At 41.2% G+C, this 24,166-nt stretch overlaps 2 protein-coding genes across 3 annotated transcripts; both read right to left on the bottom strand.

Annotated features, from left to right (window-relative positions):
• Window positions 1–547: 547 nt before the first annotated feature.
• On the bottom strand, window positions 548–8,161 carry cdr2l (cerebellar degeneration-related protein 2-like). 2 transcript variants are annotated; one of them, XM_054607028.1, is made up of 6 exons: window positions 8,075–8,156; window positions 4,785–4,897; window positions 3,482–3,630; window positions 2,293–2,457; window positions 826–1,564; window positions 548–774 (listed from the first exon to the last, which is right to left on the bottom strand). In XM_054607028.1, the coding sequence occupies exons 1-6, from the start codon at window positions 8,151–8,153 to the stop codon at window positions 628–630; spliced, it is 1,392 nt and encodes a 463-aa protein (XP_054463003.1). In that variant the 5' UTR covers window positions 8,154–8,156; the 3' UTR covers window positions 548–627. The 2 variants fall into 2 exon arrangements, with proteins under 2 accessions (XP_054463003.1, XP_054463004.1); XM_054607029.1 differs by having other exon boundaries at window positions 548–1,564; window positions 8,075–8,161.
• A 3,769-nt stretch (window positions 8,162–11,930) lies between these two features.
• recql5 (RecQ helicase-like 5) lies at window positions 11,931–24,166 on the bottom strand. The gene is made up of 19 exons (XM_054607027.1): window positions 24,013–24,166; window positions 23,704–23,825; window positions 23,106–23,627; window positions 22,243–22,339; window positions 22,042–22,153; window positions 21,792–21,954; window positions 21,630–21,712; window positions 17,121–17,339; window positions 16,939–17,035; window positions 15,699–15,735; window positions 15,558–15,616; window positions 15,151–15,221; window positions 14,960–15,050; window positions 14,711–14,875; window positions 14,002–14,630; window positions 13,876–13,921; window positions 13,583–13,798; window positions 13,418–13,490; window positions 11,931–13,333 (listed from the first exon to the last, which is right to left on the bottom strand). The coding sequence occupies exons 1-19, from the start codon at window positions 24,107–24,109 to the stop codon at window positions 13,209–13,211; spliced, it is 3,024 nt and encodes a 1,007-aa protein (XP_054463002.1). The 5' UTR covers window positions 24,110–24,166; the 3' UTR covers window positions 11,931–13,208.

Raw genomic sequence — 24,166 nt, 5'->3', positions numbered from 1 at the left:
CGACCATCAAACACTAATGCACGGTACACTTTGGCAGCTGTCTTTAAGGATTTTTACCATCCAAGAAATTCTAAATACACACACACGCGCAGTCAAATATCACTGTTGTACCTTAAAGCAACCTTGAGCTGGTTGTCGCTCGTGTGATTTTTAGTTTCAACCTGCTTTTAAAGACGTATTTAGCACTTAGTGTTATAAGTAGGATACATGCTTCAAATGCTGTAAGTAGTTTAAAAACCGATGGCTGCTTTTTTCTCTTGTTTTTTTTAATTAATTATTTGGCTTAATAATTGTTTTAAATAAATACAAAATAATTAAATAATGAATTGTTTAAGTACATCCCAATAACAAAGACTACATCACACACTAAACCCTCCATTCTAATTCCTTTATCAGTTATGGTCACTCAGTAAAAGGCATTTCATACACATCAAAATCAAAAATGTAGCATTTGACAATTTTAGATTAATCAGCCATTCACTGCTAAGAATATCATGAATCAGCCAACTCCATGACGACAGACATCCACCCCTCATATATGGTTTAATGTAAGACGAGAAGTCTTCAAAAAGTTGAGGTAAATGAAATGAATCTGTTTTCAGTGCGTGTAGAATCGGTAGCCGCTGCTCATTTGTTGCCCTTCTTGCTCTTGGTGGAGTTCAAATCTCTCTTGGTCTTCTGCAAGCGGGAGAAGATCTCTTTGAACAGGGCCTTGTACTCCGGCGTGTTCTGGCTCAGACGCTTGTCCACCTGCTCCACCTGCCTGCTGATCCCCTCCAGAGCTTCTGGGGTGGAGGGAGTTTGAGGGGGTGTGGGAGGGCCGGCGATGGCGGCGGCCCCCGACGTGGAAGGCCCCTCGCAGACCAAGCTGTACTCCTTCATGGAGGGGTCTCTGGAGACCGGCCTCGAGGTCTGCACCCCGGCGTGGCACAAGCTCTCCTCGTGCCGCCGACACTTCCCCAGCAGCCCCTCGTACTTCTCCAGCAGGGCGTGGTACTGCTCGTCCACCTCCCGCAGGATGGACATGCCACGTTTACGCACGCCGTTTGCGTGGATGGCGTAGCTGCCCTGGCGCCTGCCGGAGGCGTCGCGGGCCGAGATGGCGTTCAGAGCCGTGTCGCTGCAGCTCTTCCTCACCGGGCCTCCCTGCTGCCCTGTGGCACCCTGCTCTCCAGAGGCTCCTTCACCTCCCTCCTCCAGGCCCTCCTCTGGGGTGTCTGTCTCGGGGCCGTTGCTGAGCAGCGTCTCCAGGCCGTCTTCCATGCCTCCAATCAGACACAGCCTGGACTTCCTCAGCTGCTGCATCTCCTGGAGCTCCGCCTCCAGCTCTTGAACCCGCAGCTGGCAGCCCTCGGCCCCTAGGAGGCGCTGTTCCAGGCGCTCGAACTCCTGCAGCACAGCGGCACACTCCTGCTCCGCGCCCTCCCGCTCGGACCGCTCCGAGGACACCGCCGACCGCAGCGTGGACACGATGTCTCTCAGCCGCTCGTTCTCCTCGTCCAATGGTCGCGTCTCTGCCAGGTCCACGCTGCCCGGATTGGCCAACAGGAAGCCATCTTCATACCTGATGGAAAGTATTCAACAAGTAGTACTTAATGACGCAACACTTCTTTTCAACTGGACAACCATGTAATCAGAGCACCAACAAATAAAGGCTTAAAATAAATAAATCTGAATATATGAATGACTGCAGCCTGGTTTTGAAGTTTGAAGGCTCCTACTAAACTGTAACAGCAGATATATAACATTACAGGTCAGAGTAGATACTTGTGTAATACTCTATGTTTGCACAATCTTCAGTTTTCTTCAGTTCATTTCATCTTATGGCCAAGTTTAACTGAAATAGCTCTAAATAAATACATTTAAATGTGTTATGTTAAGGTGAATTTAGCACGTTAAAACTCCACTGGACTTTGAGACTACAGAGACTGCTGCTATGCTATGCTAGTTAGTTTGGATTGTTTTTAACCTTGGTTTTCTCACTCTTATGAATTTCCAATATACATTTAATCTAACAATTTCTATAGTAATGTACGATGTCAAAAAGTTACTCAAATGTAACTGGATTTTGACCATATATGATAAACTGATTTTTGGCTTTCCACGGCAGTGAAGTCTGATAATCGTTGGGAGAATTACTTTAATCAACCCAGCTGGTTTCCTGCAGAATAATCAGTTCATCTGTGTTGTATTCAGCTAGTATTAGAGATTTGAATCTGTGTGAACAAAGTCCAGTTCCTTTTCACACACACGTACTGATCCCTAGAACAGAAACCCCTGATCGGTAGTGACCTCGGTGCGGTGCAGAGCTCCAGGAGGCAGGGGAAGGAGTGAACAGTCTTGCGCCGTTCCGTCTTCTCTCTGCGGACCCTCAGCTCCTCCAGCGTCTTCAGCTCCTCCACCCGAGCTGTCAGGCTGTCCACCTGACCCTGCAAGGTCTCCATGGTGCCCGTCAACCTGGGCACACGCACACAAGTGTTTGTTCAGTGCTTGTGACGTCATTGCTGAGCATACCGTTCAGCTAAAGCCACTGTTGCGCAACATAAAGAATGTGAAGGAGCATATTAAGAAAGAACAGAGGCAGCCATTGACATCTTTAGCATTAGGACCACTAATGGGATTTGTACACAACTTTAACCCCTGATTATAATTATGGCAACGCTAAAGATATAATGCTTTTCTACTTTTTCCCTCTCCTTTAGTGTGTTAAATATATTTTTGTGCATGTAAAAGGTCCGTAGAGTGTAAAACCTGAAGTCCACACCTAAAAGGAGTTACCCTACCCCTCAGAAGCTCCTGAGCTCCTGAAGCGGCTCCATTGAATTCTCTCCTTCACTTCCGTAACTTTATGAGGTCATAATGTAACTTCATGAGGTCATGATGTAACTGTATGAGGTCATAATGTAACTTTATGAGGCCATAATGTAACTTTATGAGGCCATAATGTAACTTTATGAGGTCCTAATGTAACGTTATGAGGTCATACTGTAACTTCATGAGGTCATAATGTAACTTTATGAGGTCATAATGTAACTTTATGAGGTCACAATGTTACGGAAGTCACGTAAAACTCCTTCCGGCAAGTTCGGCCCTCCAACAACAAAAGAGAGCGACGGTGCTGAAGTTTGAAATGTGAAACGTTGACCAGTCACAACAGAGCGGGCTAGCTGACCAATCAGAGCAGACTTTGCTCTCTGGAGGGAGGAGCAAGCGCTACAACGGATCATTTCAAAGAGAGGGTGAGAAGAGGTGCTGCAGGACAGCCAGGATGAGAAAAACAAGGAGGATTATGGGCATTAACGCATGTAAACATGTTGTAACTGTGACTGGAGATAAAAATATGCATCCGGAAAATAGCATAATAGGGCCTGTTTAATACTTCTAGTTTCTCTGGAGTAGGGGATCGGTTTCTGCTTGTTTGGTTTCTAAACATCCCTTTAAAGACGTACGTTATGTGATGGCGATGACGTATTTTCCTCACCTGTCTATTTTCTGCAGCGAGGTCTTGCTCTCCAGCACCAGTTTCTCGTTGGTGATCTCCAGCTCTCTGGCAGTGACATCCAGCTGTTCATACACCTTAGCATGCTGCTCGTTCATCTCCCTCAACATCTCCAACTGCTTGGACAGGTACTGCAAGGAAAAATATTTAAGATTAAAATGAAATACATCAGGATTTTTTTTTTTTTACTTGTTTTAACAAATTATAATGTGACAAATTATGACTTTCTTATGACTTTTTTGACAAACTAAACTTTTTGTGACATATTTTGACACGCTATACTATGAAGTTTTGGGACTTTTTTCGACATACTGTACTATGACTTTTTTTATCACTTTTTTCGACATATTGTACTATCACTTCTTTTTAAAAATGTTTTTACATGCAATACTGTGACTTTTTTAAATAATTTTTTCAACATGCTATACGATAACTTTTTGTGACAATTTTCGACATACTATACCATGCCTTTTTTGTATAATTCTTTTGACTTACTAAACTATTCCTTTTATAACTTTTTCAACATACTATACTATGACTTTTTTCAACATATTCTACTATCACCTTTTTTATCACTTTTTTCGACATGCTATACTATTACTTTTTTTATATGCTAAAGTATGACTTTTTAAAATTCTCTCAACATACTTTGATTATGATTTTTTTGGGACATAATATCCTTTGACTCTTTTTTATTATTTTGACATACTGTGATGATTTTATTTCAATCTTTTGGACATGCTTTACTTTGACTATACTGCGAGTTTGTCATTGTTATTGCAAATTATACTATGATATGCAAACAACATTTCATGGCGTACTATAATATTACTTTTTTATTTTACATTTTTATAATATACAATACTATATTTTAATTATGACATGCTATACTATGACAATTCTATGTTTTGATGATCATGACTTTGAGACATTCTTTCATGACATTTTTTATGGCATGCTATAATGTCGTATTATGTATTCATAAACTGACAGACGTTTGTTAAAGGGAGCAGTTTGACGCAGTAGCCGAGTAATATATTAAATGTAAGTTATTGAAAGTAAAATAATTGAAATATTAATTAATGACAGCAGCTTAGTACGCCTCAGATGGCTTGTGACAAACAAAAAGTCCGGTCTTTGAGCTGCGAAGAGGAGACGGATTCAGGAATTTCAAATATCCTTTCATGTTGACAAAATAAACACTTTTTGTCCTTCTTGTAATCTTTTATTCTTCTTCCAAGGCCTTCAAGCTTTCGCAGAGTTACAATATGTGGGACGAGCATACCTCTATCTCTTGCACTTGCTCCTCATTGTTGATGTACATCTGTTGTAGCGAGTCCTCCAGCTCCTTGTTGCGTTCCAGAAGGGTCTTGCCGAGCTCGGCTGCCAAGTGCAGGTCTGACAGGAGCCGAGAAAAAAGAACAGACGTAAACAGATGACAGTGGGGAGGATCAATTTGCACAACCGCATTAAGGAGAAGCACTCACTGCAGCTGAAGTAGACATTAAACATTTGATCCCTTCCAGATCGGGCTACCTTATTTAAAAAATGTATTTAAATGGTGAAACATAACATCCGTTCTTAAAATATTGATGTTTTTGGCCTGTTTCTCAATTAAGTTGCATTCAGGAAAAGTAAGATAAGAAGCTTTTCTGCAGGAACTGACAATAAATCAGGAGAACAAAAGACATAACAAGCCTTGAAACAGAGCAGAGAACACAACATACTGAAGGAGAATGATGGACATGGCCGATGTAACTACAATACTTGTCTCCACCGCTTGAGCAGAGATCATATTGATATAAACCTGCAGCCGTCTGCACACCGTGGTGTCTGAGCAGTGAGAACACAACAGAAGCCACCCTCCACAGTTTCTGTTATTTTACAACACAGCTTGAAGCCTATATTATTTATCTTCTCTGCTGAAACGAAGCCCAGCTGGTTGGAGGAGGAGAATCCTGCTGGTTCTGCATACTTTGAGCTCATAACAACGCAGCACTGGAGGAGTGGAAAGACGGGAAGGAACAGAGAGCCATTGACGCTTGATTACTGGACATGAAAGCAGTGTTTTACCACCACAGTGTTGGGCGTGAGCAACGACAGGAACACACACACACACACACACACCAACATGGGTGTGATTTACTGGTACTGTACATAACAGGAATCCCTCTGATCTATCTGATATGCTTAACGAGCATCATCACACGCCTGCGCTGTTACATTTGCCTCCAACGCTCGCTGAGGGAGATAAGGACAGGCTGTCATCATTTCCTGTTTCAACAATGCAGAACTGATAGCAGAACACTGTTCTGAAACATGGGGGTGATAATGAGTGAGAGAGTGTGTGAGGAGAGAGCACAGTGAGCCTTCGACCCCCTCCAGGTCCAGCTCAGCCACAGCGCTGTTTCTGTTCCTGAGGGCCGACACGTGCAGAGTCTTAGTTATGTAATTTCAGAACTGTAAGCGCGGATGAGACGAGCAAGAAGCAGGCTGTGCTGAGAAAATACCACCAAAGGCCTACTGACATCACAAAGAGCATCCACGACTGGCCTCACGTTCAATCGCAGGCTCCACCGATGACATCACCACACCTCCATCTGCCCAGACACACTTCATATGTTTGCCAGATCATAATGAGCACAGGGGTCACCAAATCTCAGAGCTGGCAGCCGAGAACTTGCATAACAGCAGCATTTCTGGGGCAAAATCAGGCCTGACTTTGAGCCCATGCAGGATGATGTGAGCTCTAACTGACCCCGAAGCCGGGAATCTCTGATCCCGGCTAAGGAGGTCTAGTCTGGGGCTCCCTAATCAGATCATGAGTTGACTTGCTGAATAATGCGGAGATGAGTTACAGGCAGTATGGCGACACACACACACACACACACACACACACACACACACACACACACTGCAGAGAGCACCTGGCCGTCTGCTCTCTGACTATGTACAATGAGATGATGAGACACAAAGCTGCTTTAGTTCTGTGGGTCAGCAGGTAATCAGGGGGCGGGGTGGGATGAGACCAGCGCTGCAGAGAGACACACATCTCTCCTCTGAAAACGCACTGTTGATGAAAGTGCATCCATTTAGGTCGTTAGCGAGAGAGCTGACAACACACTGCATCACTTTATGCATCAGTCAAAGGCACTTCAGATGGATTTCCTGCCTTTGCCTTGTTCATTTAAGGTCACAAGCATCACTGCTGGTCGGTTTTGTGGTGAAAAATAGAAGCAAAATCAATCACTGCTTCAACTACTCCAATATTTAGGTCGTTTTTTTCTGCATTTTTCCCCTCACACACCATTAATAATGCCACTAACGTCACCTCCCCACAGATTAAAAACAGATAGATGGATTAAAAAAAGACTAAACCAGGAGGACAGGAGTGCTGTGATGTGAGATGTGACTCTGCAAGAAGGAAGATGAAAGAGAAACATTCACTGAGACAGACAGACAGGCAGACAGACAGAGACAGACAGACAGGCAGACAGCAGGACTATTCTGGGAAACATCACTGACAAGATCAAAATAATTGGCAGAGGAGGAGAGCAGAGATGCAGAGATACAAAGAGACATATAGAGACATATAGAGACATACAGAGACATATAGAGACATACAGAGACATATAGAGACATATAGAGACATACAGAGACATACAGAGACATATAGAGACATACAGAGACATATAGAGACATACAGAGACATACAGAGACATATAGAGACATATAGAGACATACAGAGACATTCAGAGACATATAGATACATTCAGAGACATACAGAGACATATAGAGACATATAGAGACATATAGAGACATATAGAGACATACAGAGACATATAGAGACATACAGAGACATACAGAGACATATAGAGACATACAGAGACATACAGAGACATATAGAGACATACAGAGACATACAGAGACATACAGAGACATACAGAGACATACAGAGACATACAGAGACATATAGAGACATACAGAGACATTCAGAGACATACAGAGACATATAGAGACACACAGAGACACACAGAGACATACAGAGACATACAGAGACATATAGAGACATACAGAGACATACAGAGACATATAGAGACATATAGAGACACACAGAGACATACAGAGACATACAGAGACATATAGAGACATATAGAGACATACAGAGACATATAGAGACATACAGAGACATATAGAGACATATAGAGACATATAGAGACATACAGAGACATATAGAGACATATAGAGACATACAGAGACATATAGAGACATATAGAGACATACATAGACATATAGAGACATGGGTTTACAGTTGTTATAGTGCGTGCACACTTGCATGAAATGTGTTTTGCAGTGAATGCAACCTCCTCCCTGCTTCCCATCCATCCATCCATCATACATCCATCATACATCATACATCATACATCATACATCATACATCATACATCATCCATCATGCATCCTAAAGCCCAGGCAGAACAGCACTGATTGTCTGTGGGCCATTGTTACATTGTTACATTGTTACACCCATCCATCCATCCATCCATCCACCCAGACCTCAGACCAGGTTCTCACCTTGCTCCAGGTCCCTCTGGTCGTACCACGGCTCCTCTTCCTCTGTGACAAACTCCTCCATCCTCCCTGCTCGCAGCATGGAGGCTGCTCTGCTGCTTGGATGTGATCTGCTAATTCACCGACAGCTCCAGCGGAAGTGACAACAAACAACAGAAGCTCAGCCTCCGCAACAATGTAACCCTTTGAGCCGGATGACTCCAGAGACCATCATCACACCTGCTCCTTGAACCGCCTGCAGATGTGACCCAGACCAGGTGATCCAGCTGTTCACACCTGCAGACCTGAGAAGAAACAGTCAGCACAGATGCTGTGAGGCTGCTTCTGGTTCTCCTGGTTCTTCTGGTTGTCTCATCAGTGTTGGGTGTGCAGACGCAGATCAGAGGCTGAGGGCTGCTGATGATGCATTCAAGTGCTGTCGGAAATGCTGGATTGAATGTGGGCACCCTGCTGCTGCCTTTTCTACATGCTATACTATGACTTTTTTATCAATTTTCTAGACTATATTATTACTTTTTTTATCAATTTTCTAGACTATATTATTACTTTTTTCAACATGCTATACTATGACTTTTTTATCAATTTTCTAGACTATATTATTACTTTTTTCAACATGCTATACTATGACAAATTTTCTAGACTATATTATTACTTTTTTATCAATTTTCTAGACTATATTATTACTTTTTTCAACATGCTATACTATGACTTTTTTTTAATCAATTTTCTAGACTATATTATGACTTTTTTATCAATTTTCTAGACTATATTATTACTTTTTTCAATTTTCTAGACTATATTACTATGACTTTTTTTAATCAATTTTCTAGACTATATTATTACTTTTTTATCAATTTTCTAGACTATATTATTACTTTTTTCAACATGCTATACTATGACTTTTTTTAATCAATTTTCTAGACTATATTATGACTTTTTTTATCAATTTTCTAGACTATATTATTACTTTTTTATCAATTTTCTAGACTATATTATTACTTTTTTCAACATGCTATACTATGACTTTTTTTTTTCTAGACTATATTATTACTTTTTTCAACATGCTTTTGACTTTTTTTATCAATTTTCTAGACTATATTATGACTTATTATTTTTTTTATCAATTTTCTAGACTATATTATTACTTTTTTCAACATGCTATACTATGACTTTTTTTAATCAATTTTCTAGACTATATTATGACTTTTTTATCAATTTTCTAGACTATATTATTACTTTTTTTTATCAATTTTCTAGACTATATTATGACTTTTTTATCAATTTTCTAGACTATATTATGACTTTTTTATCAATTTTCTAGACTATATTATTACTTTTTTCAACATGCTATACTATGACTTTTTTTTAATCAATTTTCTAGACTATATTATTACTTTTTTATCAATTTTCTAGACTATATTATTACTTTTTCAATCAACTATATTATTACTTTTTTCAACATGCTATACTATGACTTTTTAATCAATTTTCTAGACTATATTATTACTTTTTTCAACATGCTATACTATGACTTTTTTAATTTTCAACTATATTATTACTTTTTCAATTTTCAGACTATATTATGACTTTTTTATCAATTTTCTAGACTATATTATGACTTTTTTATCAATTTTCTAGACTATATTATGACTTTTTTATCAATTTTCTAGACTATATTATTACTTTTTTTATCAATTTTCTAGACTATATTATGACTTTTTTTATCAATTTTCTAGACTATATTATTACTTTTTTATCAACATTTTCTATACTATATTATTACTTTTTTTAATCAATTTTCTAGACTATATTATGACTTTTTTTATCAATTTTCTAGACTATATTATTACTTTTTTATCAATTTTCTAGACTATATTATTACTTTTTTCAACATGCTATACTATGACTTTTTTATCAATTTTCTAGACTATATTATTACTTTTTTTATCAATTTTCTAGACTATATTATGACTTTTTTATATATATTATTTTTTAACATGACTATATTATTACTTTTTTCAACATGCTATACTATGACTTTTTTTTTATGACTTTTTTATCAATTTTCTAGACTATATTATGACTTTTTTTATTTTTCTAGACTATATTATTACTTTTTTCAATTTTCTATGCTATACTATGACTTTTTTTAATCAATTTTCTAGACTATATTATGACTTTTTTATCAATTTTCTAGACTATATTATTACTTTTTTCAACATGCTATACTATGACTTTTTTTATCAATTTTCTAGACTATATTATTACTTTTTTCAACATGCTATACTATGACTTTTTTATCAATTTTCTAGACTATATTATTACTTGTTCCAACATGCTATACTATGAATTTTTTTAATTCTCTCAACATGCTTTGATTATGATTTCTTTTTTGACATAAAAACCTTTATTTCTTACTTTTTTCAGCATACTATATCTTCTTTTTATTAATTCGACATACTGTGATGTGATTGAACATGCTCTACTTTGACTATACTGTGAGTTTGTCATTTTTATTGCAAATGATACTATGATATGCTACTAACGACATTGTACAGGTTGTTTTATTACTGCGTTTGAATACTGGTTTGACTCTGTAATTGGTGAGGTTTAATGATTTGAAGTTTAAATCTGGCATGTTTATTTAAAGTTATATTAATATAACATTCAACACATTCAATACAATAGTTATAATAGTTTTCTTTCTGTATATATAATATTTTTCATTTTTCAGTTACTGTGAATTCTTTACTGTTTTTTTATTGCTTATTTATAATACTTATTTTGATCTTGTTTTTTTCTTTTACCATGTCTCTTGTTTGCACTTTAGTCTATGCTGCTGTAATCCTGTAAATTTCCCCGCTGCGAGACTAATAAAGGATTATCTTATCTAATCTTAACTGTTTGAAACTATTCCCAACACTAGATGCTCCATCGTCTCCACTGTGGGTCGAATGTGTGGAAAAATTAGAAGATAGAAAGACGGGATACAATACGTTCCCACAGTAAATAATAATAGCAGATCCATTCCATTTAAATGCCCGTATAGCCTATCATGTCTTTTAATATTTGTTAGTGGTGCATATTGCAATTTAATCAGCAAAATCCAACTGAACCAGAGCGTTCTATTCTATTAATATCTTCATTATTAAGGCTTTAAAAGGGGCATGTCTGTATCACAGCTTAACATGGTCCAGCCTTCTACAATCAACACATTTATTCAGTCTTCAAATGTCTCTCTTACAGGGATTTTTATTATTATTATTATTATTTTTCCTCTTAGCTATAGTGCTTTATTACACAAAAAGGTCCGTGGATTATCTTGACTAACTCTGGAATTAAACATTGATGTTGAGTTTTTCCAAATGTACTTTTCTGGCGCTTTGAGCACCACAAGCAGGGTGACACATTGTCCCATTACATCAGAGAGAGGTCAGACATCTCCACGGCCGATTACAGCAAAACACTCTGGACTGATAAATAGAATTACATTAGAAGGAAATATATATATATATGTATTTGTGATTTGTGTCTCTTTAAATGGGACACTACTTCCATGTTTTTTTTCATAAATGTAATCATATTTTTACTATTTGCAATCCTTCCTTTACATAGTCAAGATGTGGGGAAGTTAAAGTCCTAAATTACAAGGTGCATGTGAAGGCAACACCACTGGAGGTGACGTCACCGTCTATTTGACAGCGTCCCCGGCACGGATGTCTCCATCCTCCCCCTGCACCCCCCCAAAGCTCCAGTTGAAGCCATTTGTGCTGATGAATGAACAGTCAGTCAGTCAGTCAGTCAGTCAGTCAGTCAGTCAGTCAGGCTCTCAGTCTGCAGGAGTCCTGTTCAGCGTAGAGTATTTATTGTAAACATTTAGGAGCAAACATTACATAGACTAGACTGTTCAGACCACACACACACACACACACACACACACAGGCCTCTGGGTCCACCAGTGCTCCCAGTCCTCTTAGTGATACCTCCGGACTGTGGAGACCGAGGCTGAGGCCCCTCACAGCTCAGACAGGCACTGGGACTGAGGAACGTTTCCCTTATTGGAAAGAAAAAGAACCATTTTGCAAAATTATCCCTTTGCCGAGAAAAATACCTGAAAACAAAAAAAAACGAATCTAACTCATCTTTAAGAAAAGAAAAACCTCAAACCGGACAGTTAGACATCATACAGCATACAGTATCTATCATTGTTGTACATTTACTTTGTTCTTTGTTCAGCAGTCCAGCAGCCAAAGACAAAATACGTAGCAGAAGTACAAATCTATCAAACGACTGATTAATGTCAAATCAGTGTTCTTATACATCTCTCACCCCCGTTCACTTCAAATGATGCGTTCTTCACATTACTGTCAACCATTTCCACCATGTGTTTCTAGCCATGCTGGTAACTCTGGAGGAACATGTCAGTTTGTCTGTCCGTCTTTGGCCCAGACAGAAATATCTCCACAAATATTTGAGAGACTAGAATGTAGTTTAGTTCATATTAGAGGGTCCCCAGAGGATGAACCCTGTGGATGATCCCCTGACTTTTCATCAAGCCGCGTCGGGTTAATTCTATTTATGTTCAAATATCTTCAAAACTGACATTCCCGTCAGCCTCAGCTGTACTCTGTGTTCTTTAAAGCACTGCTGTGTAAAGAGAAACAGAGCTGCTAGCATGGCTGTAGACCTGTTTATAACAAGAGGCCTTTGGTTTCCATTCATTTCAACTCAGTATTAAAAAAAATCACCTTGCAGAGACTTGAAAACATGTTTCACTAAAGATGTAAGTGCACATTGACTTAAAGGAAGGAGAGTGCAGTATAACAAGAGTGCCGTACTGTCATGAAACGAATAAACAAATAAAAAAAGTCACAATTTTCAGTTAATAGCTGAAACATACAGACAACACTCGTCTCATTAGTATGCACACAGATTCACCTCTGTCACAGCCCACATGTTATTGCTTAGTTATTGACATAAGCTTCTGCAGCAGCAGTGATCCAGCTGAGCTCGAGCAGTAAATCCAGCATGAGGCTGGTCGGCAGGCGCCTGAGTTCACTGGGACCAGAGAAAGGCTTAGGCACTGACACCAGGGGGAAGGGTTCCACTGTTAAAACGACAAAGTTCCCGCTTCCCATCATTCCTTGTTCTCTGTGGTTTTACAGCTGTGCGGCCTCTTCAGGTGCTTCCAGTCGGCCTCGCTCTCGCAGCGCTTCACGCCGCTGAAGAACTTCTTGATGAGAGCTTTGGCTTCTGCTTTGACTGTGGACACAGAGAGCAGCATTAGAGAGGAGTGCATCTAAAGCAGCAGAGCACAAACTGTAGATTATTTACCCCCGTGCTTACCTTGGCCTTTCCCCAGACTCCTCCCCTCCGCCAGAAGGTGAGATAAATAGCGGGCGAAGGATTTAAACAACTCCTGTAGTGCAAAAAAACAAAAACAAACAAGAGCTGAGATTTCAACTCACACGACTTTTTCCTCAAACATGAATCGATGTTCGTCTCTCTCACCTTGGTGGCGAACTTCCCCTGAGTGTAGAAGGGGTCCAGGTAGCGCACCACGATATCGGCTGCTTCCTTCAGCGTCACAGGCTTGGGGGGCTCGTTGACGGGCAGCAGGGCTCTCTCCTGAACGTTGGGGTTGAAGGTTACTCGTCTTTCTGCGGGGCGGCTGCGCTTCGCCGGAGGAGACGACCCTCTGATCTCTATTTTCATGTCATCTGTCAACTGGAGACACAGACAAGAGTACCATGAGTCACTGAGGGGGGATGAATGTTAAGATTGGACAGGAAACAGACACTTACTCCTTCTGTTGGAGCTGGTTTAGCTTCTTCTTCTGGTTTGTTTTGTCTGTGTGAGCAATAAAAAAATAAAGTCAGACACTTTTTCCATCAACTGTTTCTTAAAATGCTGCATTCAAGGTTTCTTACTCTGTAACGGACTCCATATTCTCTTCTGATGTGTCTTTTAGCCGCTCCAGCTCCAACGTCTCTGTTTGATGTGTCTCCTCCTCTTCATCGCCACCATCATCATCATCATCATCATGTATAACTATTACGTCTCTTTTACTTTCCTCTTGGATCAGGTCCTGAGTCTCCACAGGACTGATCTCTTCGTCTTCCACAGGGACAGGCGAGTGTTCCTCGTTGCTTTCTTGATCGACCTCCATCGTTGCATCAAGTCCCGGCAGCGTCTCCGCCTCCTCGTGGCTTTTCTCTGTCGTTTCCTTCTTCGCAAAAAACTGGGAAATGTTTCGGGAGCTCTTTGCTGCTTCCGCTAGCTTCTGCTGCTTCTTGCTCATGGCTCTGCCGGCCTTCGTCGGGCTGCTCAGGGATTGGGCGGCGACGGCCTTCGCTCTGTCTCTGACCGACGAGGTTACAGCTGTAGAAACATCTGTCTTCGTCCCCTCAGAGCCTCCTGAGCTGTCGTCGTAAAACCCGCCGCTCTCCGTCCTCTTGTTGGACAAAGAGTCCGACGTGGAGGTCTTCAGCAGATCTTTAGCGGTCTGGAAGGGGTTGGATGATCCTCTCAGGCCTGCTCCTACTCTCTTACGCTTCATCTGGAGGAGTCATGCAAAAAAAGTTAATATTTGACTTCTCTGCAGCCACAGTGAAACATGTGTTGAAGGTGAAAACTTACTGAGTAGATCTCAGATGCAGATGTGAACCCCTGCAGCTCCTCAGAGAAGGAGGTGGAAGAAGACGAGGGTGGTTCCTCTTTGAGTTTTGACTCATTTTCACTGCTGCTGTCAGCTTTGACACCTTCTCTCTTTTCTCCAGGTGCTGTTTTCTTCATCTCAGAAACCTAAAACACGAAGACACGAGTTAAGAGCATATCTCATTATACGCTACCATCGACGCGTTGACAGGCGGAGCAGTTTGAAGACACCTTCTTCAGAACAGCGGCTTTGTACAAGTTGGAGGACTTGCTGCTCTTGAAGACCTCGTGTTCGATATCGGCCGCTAAGGACAGGGTGTCACTGCAGAGAGAGAGAGGAAAGAGACATGAAAGTCAATGTAGAGCGACTGAAAGTTAGAAAGTTCACCATGTTCATGAATGATGTTTGAGGCATGTGTTACCTGAATGCATCGTCTGCCCCCTGGTGGCCATATAGCGCCTCCTGCAGAAGGCACAGGCAGTGCTCTCTGGCCTGAAAAAGAATATATAAGATTCATAAAATTCAAACTAGAATTGTCAATAAAGATCAAATCCACAGATATTATTAATAACAGAGCCATATATATTTTTTTTTAATCTTCACATTTGACAGAATATGTTTCTACAGGACAGCAACTTTCTGCAATATACTTCTTCACCTTCATTCTCTTCTCTTTAAGTGTTATCTCTCTGCACATCAGTAATGGTATTATTGCTCAGTTGAAACATTGTCTGTCTTCACACCTCGTGACACATGAGTCACTGAATTCATGCCGACGTGTTAATGAGTGCAGCAGTTATGAGGAATGTGTTTGCAGCGTTCAAGTACCTTCACAGTGAGTCTGGGGATCCTCTGGCTGCTGGCCTCTCTGAGCGGACAGTCAGCGTCTACGCAGTCACAGACACTGGTTACATGACAGCACAGACCAGCCTCAATATACATTCAGTATTATTTAATATATATATTTACCCGGAGTAACAAAGTCTCCCCTCCGATTGTCAGTTGCCTAAAGAAACACGAGAACAGACAGACGTTAATTATCTGATATTCAATAAAACAATGCATATTATTCAGAGAAGTGGCTCACTGGTACACTTCATATCCACTCTCCTCCTGCCATTCCATTCAATACCTATTTTTGTCTATTTCCTGTCATCTTTCTATGGGTACTATCCAATAAAAATGTCCCAAAAATAGTCAAATAAGTAAATAAATGAATAATAAATGTCAAAAGACTACAGCAGCTGATTCCAATAGTGAATTTCACAGCAGGGAAAATAAATAGGCTGTTGGGTAAAATATTTATATTTAAAGCTCAATCAAGAACTAATATGAATCTTAGTTTCCTGCAAAGCTAATTTCTTTTGGAAAAACAAGCAGCCCAAATTAAATGGGAAAAATGTTCTGTAGTGAAAAGTTGGACTTTAAAAGCACTATGTAATCTCGACCTGGTGCATGTATATTTCAGTTTCTATGTACCTGTATTCTATGTATCAATGCTGTCAAGTTATTGTGTTATTGTATTTATTCATTGTTCTTTTTGTCCTATTTTATTTTTTCTCTTTCTCTGTTAAGTTATTTTGTCGTGTCATCATAATGTTGTGTTTGTTATGTATTATTTGGCCTGTATTATATAAATAAATAAAACATTTAATAAGGAAAGTAAAGGACCTTCCATAGAATAACTTAACAAAATAATAAACTTTGGCTTCAGCCATCTGTTACGTTTACATGGGATAAGTATTTAATTGTCAAATAAAGTTTTGTGGATGAAATAGTTCTCAAACCTTGTAGCTCGATTACATAAAGAGATTTAAATAAAGTTTGAATGATGTGGCATCGGGGTGACGAAGCCTCTGTCCCGTAAAAACAACTTCTAGTCTTTTATTTGTTGTTTAATTCAGTTTCTTTCTTTTATTCTACGATCGTGGCGTTCCGGCTTTTATTGATGTGGTGTTGTAAACTGGACGAGCTCCACTTAGACCTTCTTGCAAGTAGTTTTACTTTGATTGTTTGCGCCAAATTCCACTAAACATGTGGCAGCGATTTAACACAATCCTGACATACAGACGCCTCAATCGGCCCGTGGCTTCCTGCTGCCAACAGCTGGCAAACAGACGCACAAAGACACAAAACAAACAGAGTGGAGTTGTTTGTCTAGTTATATCAAATGTAGGTTTCTAAAAAGTGTTTTGTGATGATTCACCACCTTCCGCATTTTCATCTGCTTCTTGAAGAGGTCTGAAAACACCTTCTTCCTCTTTGAGCCATCCTCTTCATCGCTACTGGCGTCACCTTCGTCAAACCTGCAACGTGTGATGTCATTGTCAGTCTAAAGCTTCACCTCTACTTTACGCTACAAAAGAAAAATCCATGTGGAAGCTGTCCTGCCTCTCAAAGCCGTAGCCCTTCCTCCCTCCTTCATAGAGGCCCCGTTGGAAGCCGAACGGCCCGGTGGCCTCTTGGCTCTGAGCCCCGGTCTTGGTGCTGAGGACGGCCGCCCGCTCCAGCTGGGCGCGAACAGCTTTGGGGTTCTGACAGAAGTCGCAGGCGCCTGCACAGTTTGGCGGTGTGTTCCCAAAGAACTTGGAGATGGTGGCATGGCGACAACTGTAGGAAAAGATGGGAGACGAGGCTCGTTCAATCTGGATGTGTGTGAAGATGGGCTTATGATAGAGATCCTGTAGGAACACCAGGGCTCCACATGAACGGTTTATGTGAGTCAGCTTAATAATAAAAATGTGACATAAAAGAATAAAAGCTTTATTATATTAACTGAACAACATTCTTTAGTAATTTAATTTTCCGTCCAGCTCAGAGATGCCGGGATACTTCTCCTCCCAAGACTTCATAAAACTCCACATATCAGAGCCTGCGTTTACAAGGTCAGGCCTGATGATGTTTGTGGAGCTCACAGCGAACATCTCTCCAATATTCACAGAGCATCTAGTGCATAATTGATCTATTAGCTTTTATGTAACCGTCACACATTACTGTGATCAATATTTCTGTTCTTTTATAAGTCAAACAAGGCTCCGTATAAATACCAGTGTCTGACATAACGAGGATTACAGACACAGTTATTATCTCTAGTGTTGACTTCAGTACGTATTCATGTTCTGATAACAAAAACACATTAAAACAAATTGAAATTGCTGGAAATGGGAACTCTGCTTCCACAGCCATGAAAGAGAGCGGAGCAGCTTCACCAAAGGAGGTGGGGAAACAAAGACTCTGTGAGGCAACAGTCACTCCCAGAGGAGTGACAAAGAAAAAACAGCCTTGCAGGCAGAGAAAGTAAAGTGAGGTGTGCAGTCAAACAGTACAGCAACCAAAAACCAAGAAGAAGAAGAAGAAGAGAGAGCAGGAAACCTTAAGGACCAGAGAGGAGGAGCAGCAAAGGGATTTTCTTTGTGTGTCATCTCACTTCTCTGAGTATCATCAGTTCCTGAGGAATTACTCCTCCACACCTTAATCTCAACCTGACTGCTTATCTCCGTCTGACGTACGGTCTGTTCAACAACAAACAAGCTGTCAAATAAAACAGTCAGGTAACTCCTTCAGAGGAGACATGTCACGCTCATCACTGTCTCCTCCTCGTCAACTGGTCTGCTTACTTCTGTAAGTCGGTCTAAACCGGGCTGAGCGTGTGAAGACAACCGCAGAGACTGTTTACAGGTCAGTGTTTTCATTGTGTGTGTTTGAGCAAAGCACCTGAGGAAAACTCCATGATGAGAAGAATGTGAAGAATGTTTTCGGAGCTACAGACATGTTGGGTGCAAACATTGGGATGTTAAGGGAGCCCGCTTTAAAATTTACTCCAATAGAAAAGGCATTTTAACAGCAGAAGAGAAAACTCAAAGAGATATCTGGGAAAAGTCTGTGTTTGATAATGATACGAGAATGACGGATTGAACGGCAAAGTTTTATACGTTTTTGTCTGCAGACTTAAATGATTTCAAGAATGAATTTAATATTCAAAAATGGATGCAAACGGGATCTAAAATGATCTCTCACAAAGCGTTGACTGTGCAGTCTGAAAACACAGGCAAACTAACTACATGACTTCCTAAAGTGATAACAGCCTCTGGTTTGATATCTGCATGTTATTCAATTCTCAAACTGCACTTCAGAATCATCTTTCATGCAAATTCTGCTGCTCTAAAATTAGCACCAAGTGGATTCTGCACGGCACAAAATAGCATGAAAACATTCAGTAGCTCTCAGCTGCCACAGTATTTGGTATTCAGCGTAACAGTCCTGCAAATAAATCTTCCCGTCATGTCGGTTATAATATTCAGTTTGTGTGTTGGTGTTTGACTGAGGTGCTGATTCAGCTTCATGGTCGTGTTGTTTATGAGGCAAAATATTTAACTGACGGGTGTTTTTAGAATGGAGACAATAAATCAAACTGAATTAGAGTCATGCAACGCGTACAGAAGCTGTTGTATTTTTGGGACCAAATAAGACCTTGGAAATCCTTTTTAGCTGTTAGCTTAGCTTAGTTTAGCACTTGTTTACAGTCTTTGTGCTAAGCTACGATAGCCTACTGCAAGTAGATAGCTACATAATGCACAGTGATATCAATCATCTCATCTAATTCTCCACAACAACTAATGAAGCTCCTCAGTGTCCTCCATACAGTGTTTGTGTTATTTAGTCATTGTTGGTTTTATGTTTCGTAATGTAATCCCGAGCTGAGCCCACAGACTGTCACACCCAGTGGCCTTTAATTAACTTTAGAGCACAATAACACAGTCGAGTAAATCACAAATCACTTGACGCTTTGAAACGCCACACATTAAAAACACATTAAAGCCTGTACACATTTAACACAATGAAACAGGCCTGGAGAGCTTTGTGTTCAACAGATGAATCCTTCCTTTGTTATGTCACTTCACAGATAGCCCAACAGGGGTTAACCTGTGAGTTATGGTGAACACCCTGAACCTCCAGCACCACCCCTCTGTGAGTGACTGTACCGGTAAACTGACTCACTTTGCTGGAAAAACAACATGCATAGTTCAGTGAACTACTCGGCGGTTAAACTCTGCCACTGTAATCCTCCCACTTTCTCTTAAAAAGGGAACCTACAGATTGAGAAAGCGTTAAACAGCGTTTCACCATCATCGCACACAAAAAGTGTGTTTAAGTTTATGTGCTTGTGTCAACAAACCAGCAATCTGTAACAAGCAGGAGCCACATCCTGAAGACTGAACGCAGACAATCACATGAGGCACACTGTGTAAACTAACTGAATTCAAACATGACCTCTATTACCCTAAATGCCTCCACCTCATTAGGATGGATGCCAGAGAAGAGACGCTGAGCATCCTGAGGAGCATATGGGTCAAACTGCAGGGTCTGCCGGACGCCAGCCCTGTAGAGCTGGGGGCTTTCTTTGTGGTCCTAACCTTCATCTGTGAGTCTCCTCTATCACTCCTCCTGTATTTCCTATAGAGGGCGATCTGCTCATGATGCTGTTTCTATTTGCTCTCCTGCAGTGGTGGTCCTGCTCATGACCGTGCTGACCTGTGTGAGCTTCTGCTGCTGCTCCTGCTGCCGCCGGACAAAGACGAAGGGGTCGAACATCTGAGCAAATGTTCGCCACACAAAAGATAAAAAACAGGGCGTGGTGCAAAACTGAACAGACATTCGAGACATTTCAGAGAGCGTTCAGAGGCACTAGAGGAGCCCAACCCTCGGACAATAAAACACCTGGCAAACACAATGAAGGCTGTCCTGACCGGCTGCCAAACATACCTGCTGAAGCTGACGTCTACACACATGAATCTACATTCTTTGGAGCATCCCTGCGCTCTACACAGCAACAAAAACACTTTGAGGAAACCCAAAGTGTCTTCAGTAATGCAGATTAATAAATGGAATATGAGCTTTAGAAATGTGTAGGATGAGTTGTGCAGTGATATATGAACAGGGGGAGACATATTGGTTTGTTAAAGTGTCATACTTAAGGACGTGAGCTGGCAGTCAGAATCACACCTAACCTGTTTGGTTCTGTTCAAACAAATTCAGGTGTGTTTGCCCAGTGGGTGCAGTATATTTGGGCCGATGTTAAAGCTGTCAATCAAACCCCTGGACCGCTTCAAAGTGGACTCTGGTGCGGTTTGTTTGTGGTGTGAAAGCAGAAGAACTCACCACAGAAACATGATTCTAGCATGATTTCAAAAGCTAAACTGCTAATAAATCCATCTGCTGATGGTGAAATATGTTTAAGGAGGTGATCTTTTTATTGATCAGTCTAGGGCCATGTATAACAACCTGTTATAAAATAATTTGTTAAAACAGTATAACGTATGCACGTCACTTATTAATAGTATCGACTCTGTGTACTTTGTCACTTTTAAAGTCCATTAAAGTGTCTGACAGCAATCCATCAGTAATAAGCCCTAAATAATTACTTTATATGACGACTCTACACATCAGAGGCATTAAAGTGCTGATAAACGTTTGTCGCTGGAATTTGATTTCCCCAAGTGGGTCCTGATTAACCAAAGCAGTCCAATCAATGAGCTACCTTTCAGTCTGAATAATTTCATGTTTACTCCTCTTGGTTTGCTTGTTAAAGAAGTCCAAAACAGAAGTGAAATACAAAAATGTATAGTTTTTTTTCTTTGCTTCTTCTAAGGGAGAAGCTGTGTTCCTTGACATACGTCACTACAAAGCTTAAACACGGACTGTTCTGCCCTCTGCTGCACACAAACTGAAAAAGACACGCATGCATGCAACCACATCTAAGCTTTAATGTATAAAACTGCATGTTATATTATGAGTAAAGGGTGGAGACATGATGTAATCATGTGATGCTTTGACTGCACTTTTGTATGCATTAAATAAAAAGTGACTTGCATGCATGTGTGCACTGAGTGCTTTACTCACGCTTCTTGAGCGCAGAAGGACACCATGGCATCAAAGTCTGTGATGGACGCTTTGTCCGCCTCCTTTGCAGAGCCTCGTTTTTCCTGTAGACAAGTTTTTGTTCACAAACCCGGCGTTTCACATGCGCCTGTTCCATTTTGAGCTCTCTGTTATCGTGCTGACCTGTTTGCGGGCGACTTCTTTGCGGATGAGGAAGTTCATTTGCTCCTTATCTTTTGGGGAGTAGTACGTGCGACAGGAGGAGGGCAGCCCGTCTCTCCCAGCTCGCCCGGACTCTTGGTAGTAACTGGCCAGAGACTTGGCGAGGTTCCAGTGAGCCACAAACCTGCGGGATTAACGAAAACATCAGCGCATGCAAACTTTAATTCTGTCGCAAATACAAAAACGTAACATCAGAATCTCGTAGCCTCACCTGACATTGGCCTTGTCGACTCCCATACCAAAGCTGATGGTGGCTACAATCACCAGCACCTTCCCCTGCATCCACTCGTTCTGGGAGTCTGTGCGATCTCCTGCACTCAGACCTGAACCACAAAAGCAGAAGCTGAGCCTTTTGAGAGCAAATATTTCTGTTTTCTAATTCTACAACCACATGAGGGAAAAACAGTCTAACCTGCATGATACGGTTTGGACAAGACTCCGAGCTTGGTCAGCTGGTGAGCCACCGTTTCACAGCCCTCCCTGGTCCGACAGTACACAATCCCACAACCCTGTTCACACATATTACACACAGTAGGTTAAAGTAACCGGGATGCTTATTCTCATGTTCAAGTGGAAATTAACAGCTTATACTGGAGTCATCACAGCCTACATGACAAGGACTCACATTGATATTTGAGAGTTTAGCACACATAACATAAACAAACATTCTACGAGGATCCTTTAAGCTTGTTTTTCTCTGAGCCTCGGTACGTTGAGAGGTCGTGACATAGCAGCTGAGTTTGACCTGGGAATGAGAACGGGCTTTGTGGCCGCGGTAACAACCCCATGTGGGGTTCAAATGCTCTTTCCTGAGCAAAATAATAAGAACAGATACTTACATCACCATACACTTCTAGTGGGTCATACTTGGGATTGTTTTTCATTCTTTTATCAGTCTATACATTGATTTTTAGTAAAATTGCTGCATATTATGGCTTCAAGAATTAAGTTATTTTGTTCAAATTTGAAAAGTACCTTTTCTTGCTTAGAAGTACCCTGAAAGAAAAAATATTGTGAAAACTTAAGGCTAACCAACACTCTTCTATTCAGATATTTACGTTTCTATTCTTTCAAATGAACTCCTCTTTGTCTGATTTGATTTTAGAGGAGTCATCTCGACTACCTAACTGTACCCAATCAAGCTTTTGTGGCAGCAGAATCCAAACTAAAACCGTGAATAAAATAAAACATCTATATAAAGTGATGAATGAGGGCTTGTGGCTGCTGATCTTTCATTCAGAGAAAAAGGAGCAGCTCAACATAAACAATCCCCACCTGTCCTTTAGAGCCGCTGTCCAGAGCCAGGGACTTCTGAATGAAGGCGTAGAGGTGGAGGTAAGGGTTTGGCAGCAGCTCCCTGAAGATCACATCATAGTGCAAGTTACTGCGGAACACAGGTGTAACAAAAGAGAGCGGCGAGCGCATCCTCAGGGACTGAACTACGTCCTCTTGTACATTCTTGGGCGCCGTCGCCGTCAGGGCCAAACAGGGAACCCCCGGCAACCGACCTCGCAGCTCTCCCAGTTTGAGGTAGTCCGGCCTGAAGTCGTGTCCCCACTGGGAGACGCAGTGAGCCTCGTCCACAGCCAGGTAGGACAGCAGGCCGCGGGAGCACAGGCCGGTCAGGCAGGGCTGGAACGAGGGAGAGGCCACCATCTCAGGTGTTATATAGAGCAGCTTCAGCTTGGGGCTGCTGCTCCCTAAATCAGCCAGGATGAGCCGACGCTCGCCGGCTGGGAGTTTGGAGTTGATGGAGCAGGCGGCGATGTTCAGGCTCCTCAGGTGGTCCACTTGGTCCTGGGGGGGGAAACACACAGGATTAACACATCATTGAGACTGCATTGGACTAGCCCAACCACAGACTGAGACTGACCTGAATGAGAGCGATCAGCGGGGATATAACCAGAGTAATACCCTCAGCCAGGACAGCAGGCAGCTGGTAGCAGAGGGACTTCCCTGCCCCAGTGGGCATGCACACAAACACATCCCTGTCACCTGCAGAGAGACAACACCAGTCACCAGCATGCCACACCTGAGCCTCTCTCTGACAGCCCTTCATGTGAGGTGTAACTCAAACTCAAATGTAAACAACAACAGAAACACCAGTTATGTTGCTGGTGCTACTAAGCAGCTAAAGTATGCTAATTATCAGATATAAAAACCCTTGTGTTTACTGCCTCACCTTTAACTATCACTTCCACAACTTCCTCCTGTATTTTGGACCGGAAGTTGTCGAACCCAAAGTGGGTTTTCAGAGCTTGTTTTAAAGTTGTTGTCATCGTTTATCGCTCTTTAAAGAACTCATGGAAAACCTTCCTCCGGTGACGTCGCGCACC

The sequence above is a fragment of the Anoplopoma fimbria genome, chromosome 11 (genome assembly GCF_027596085.1).
Source record: "Anoplopoma fimbria isolate UVic2021 breed Golden Eagle Sablefish chromosome 11, Afim_UVic_2022, whole genome shotgun sequence".
Taxonomy (NCBI): domain Eukaryota; kingdom Metazoa; phylum Chordata; class Actinopteri; order Perciformes; family Anoplopomatidae; genus Anoplopoma; species Anoplopoma fimbria.
The sequence above is the reverse complement of the archived record's forward strand: the minus strand, read 5'-3'. Positions and strand labels throughout refer to the sequence as shown.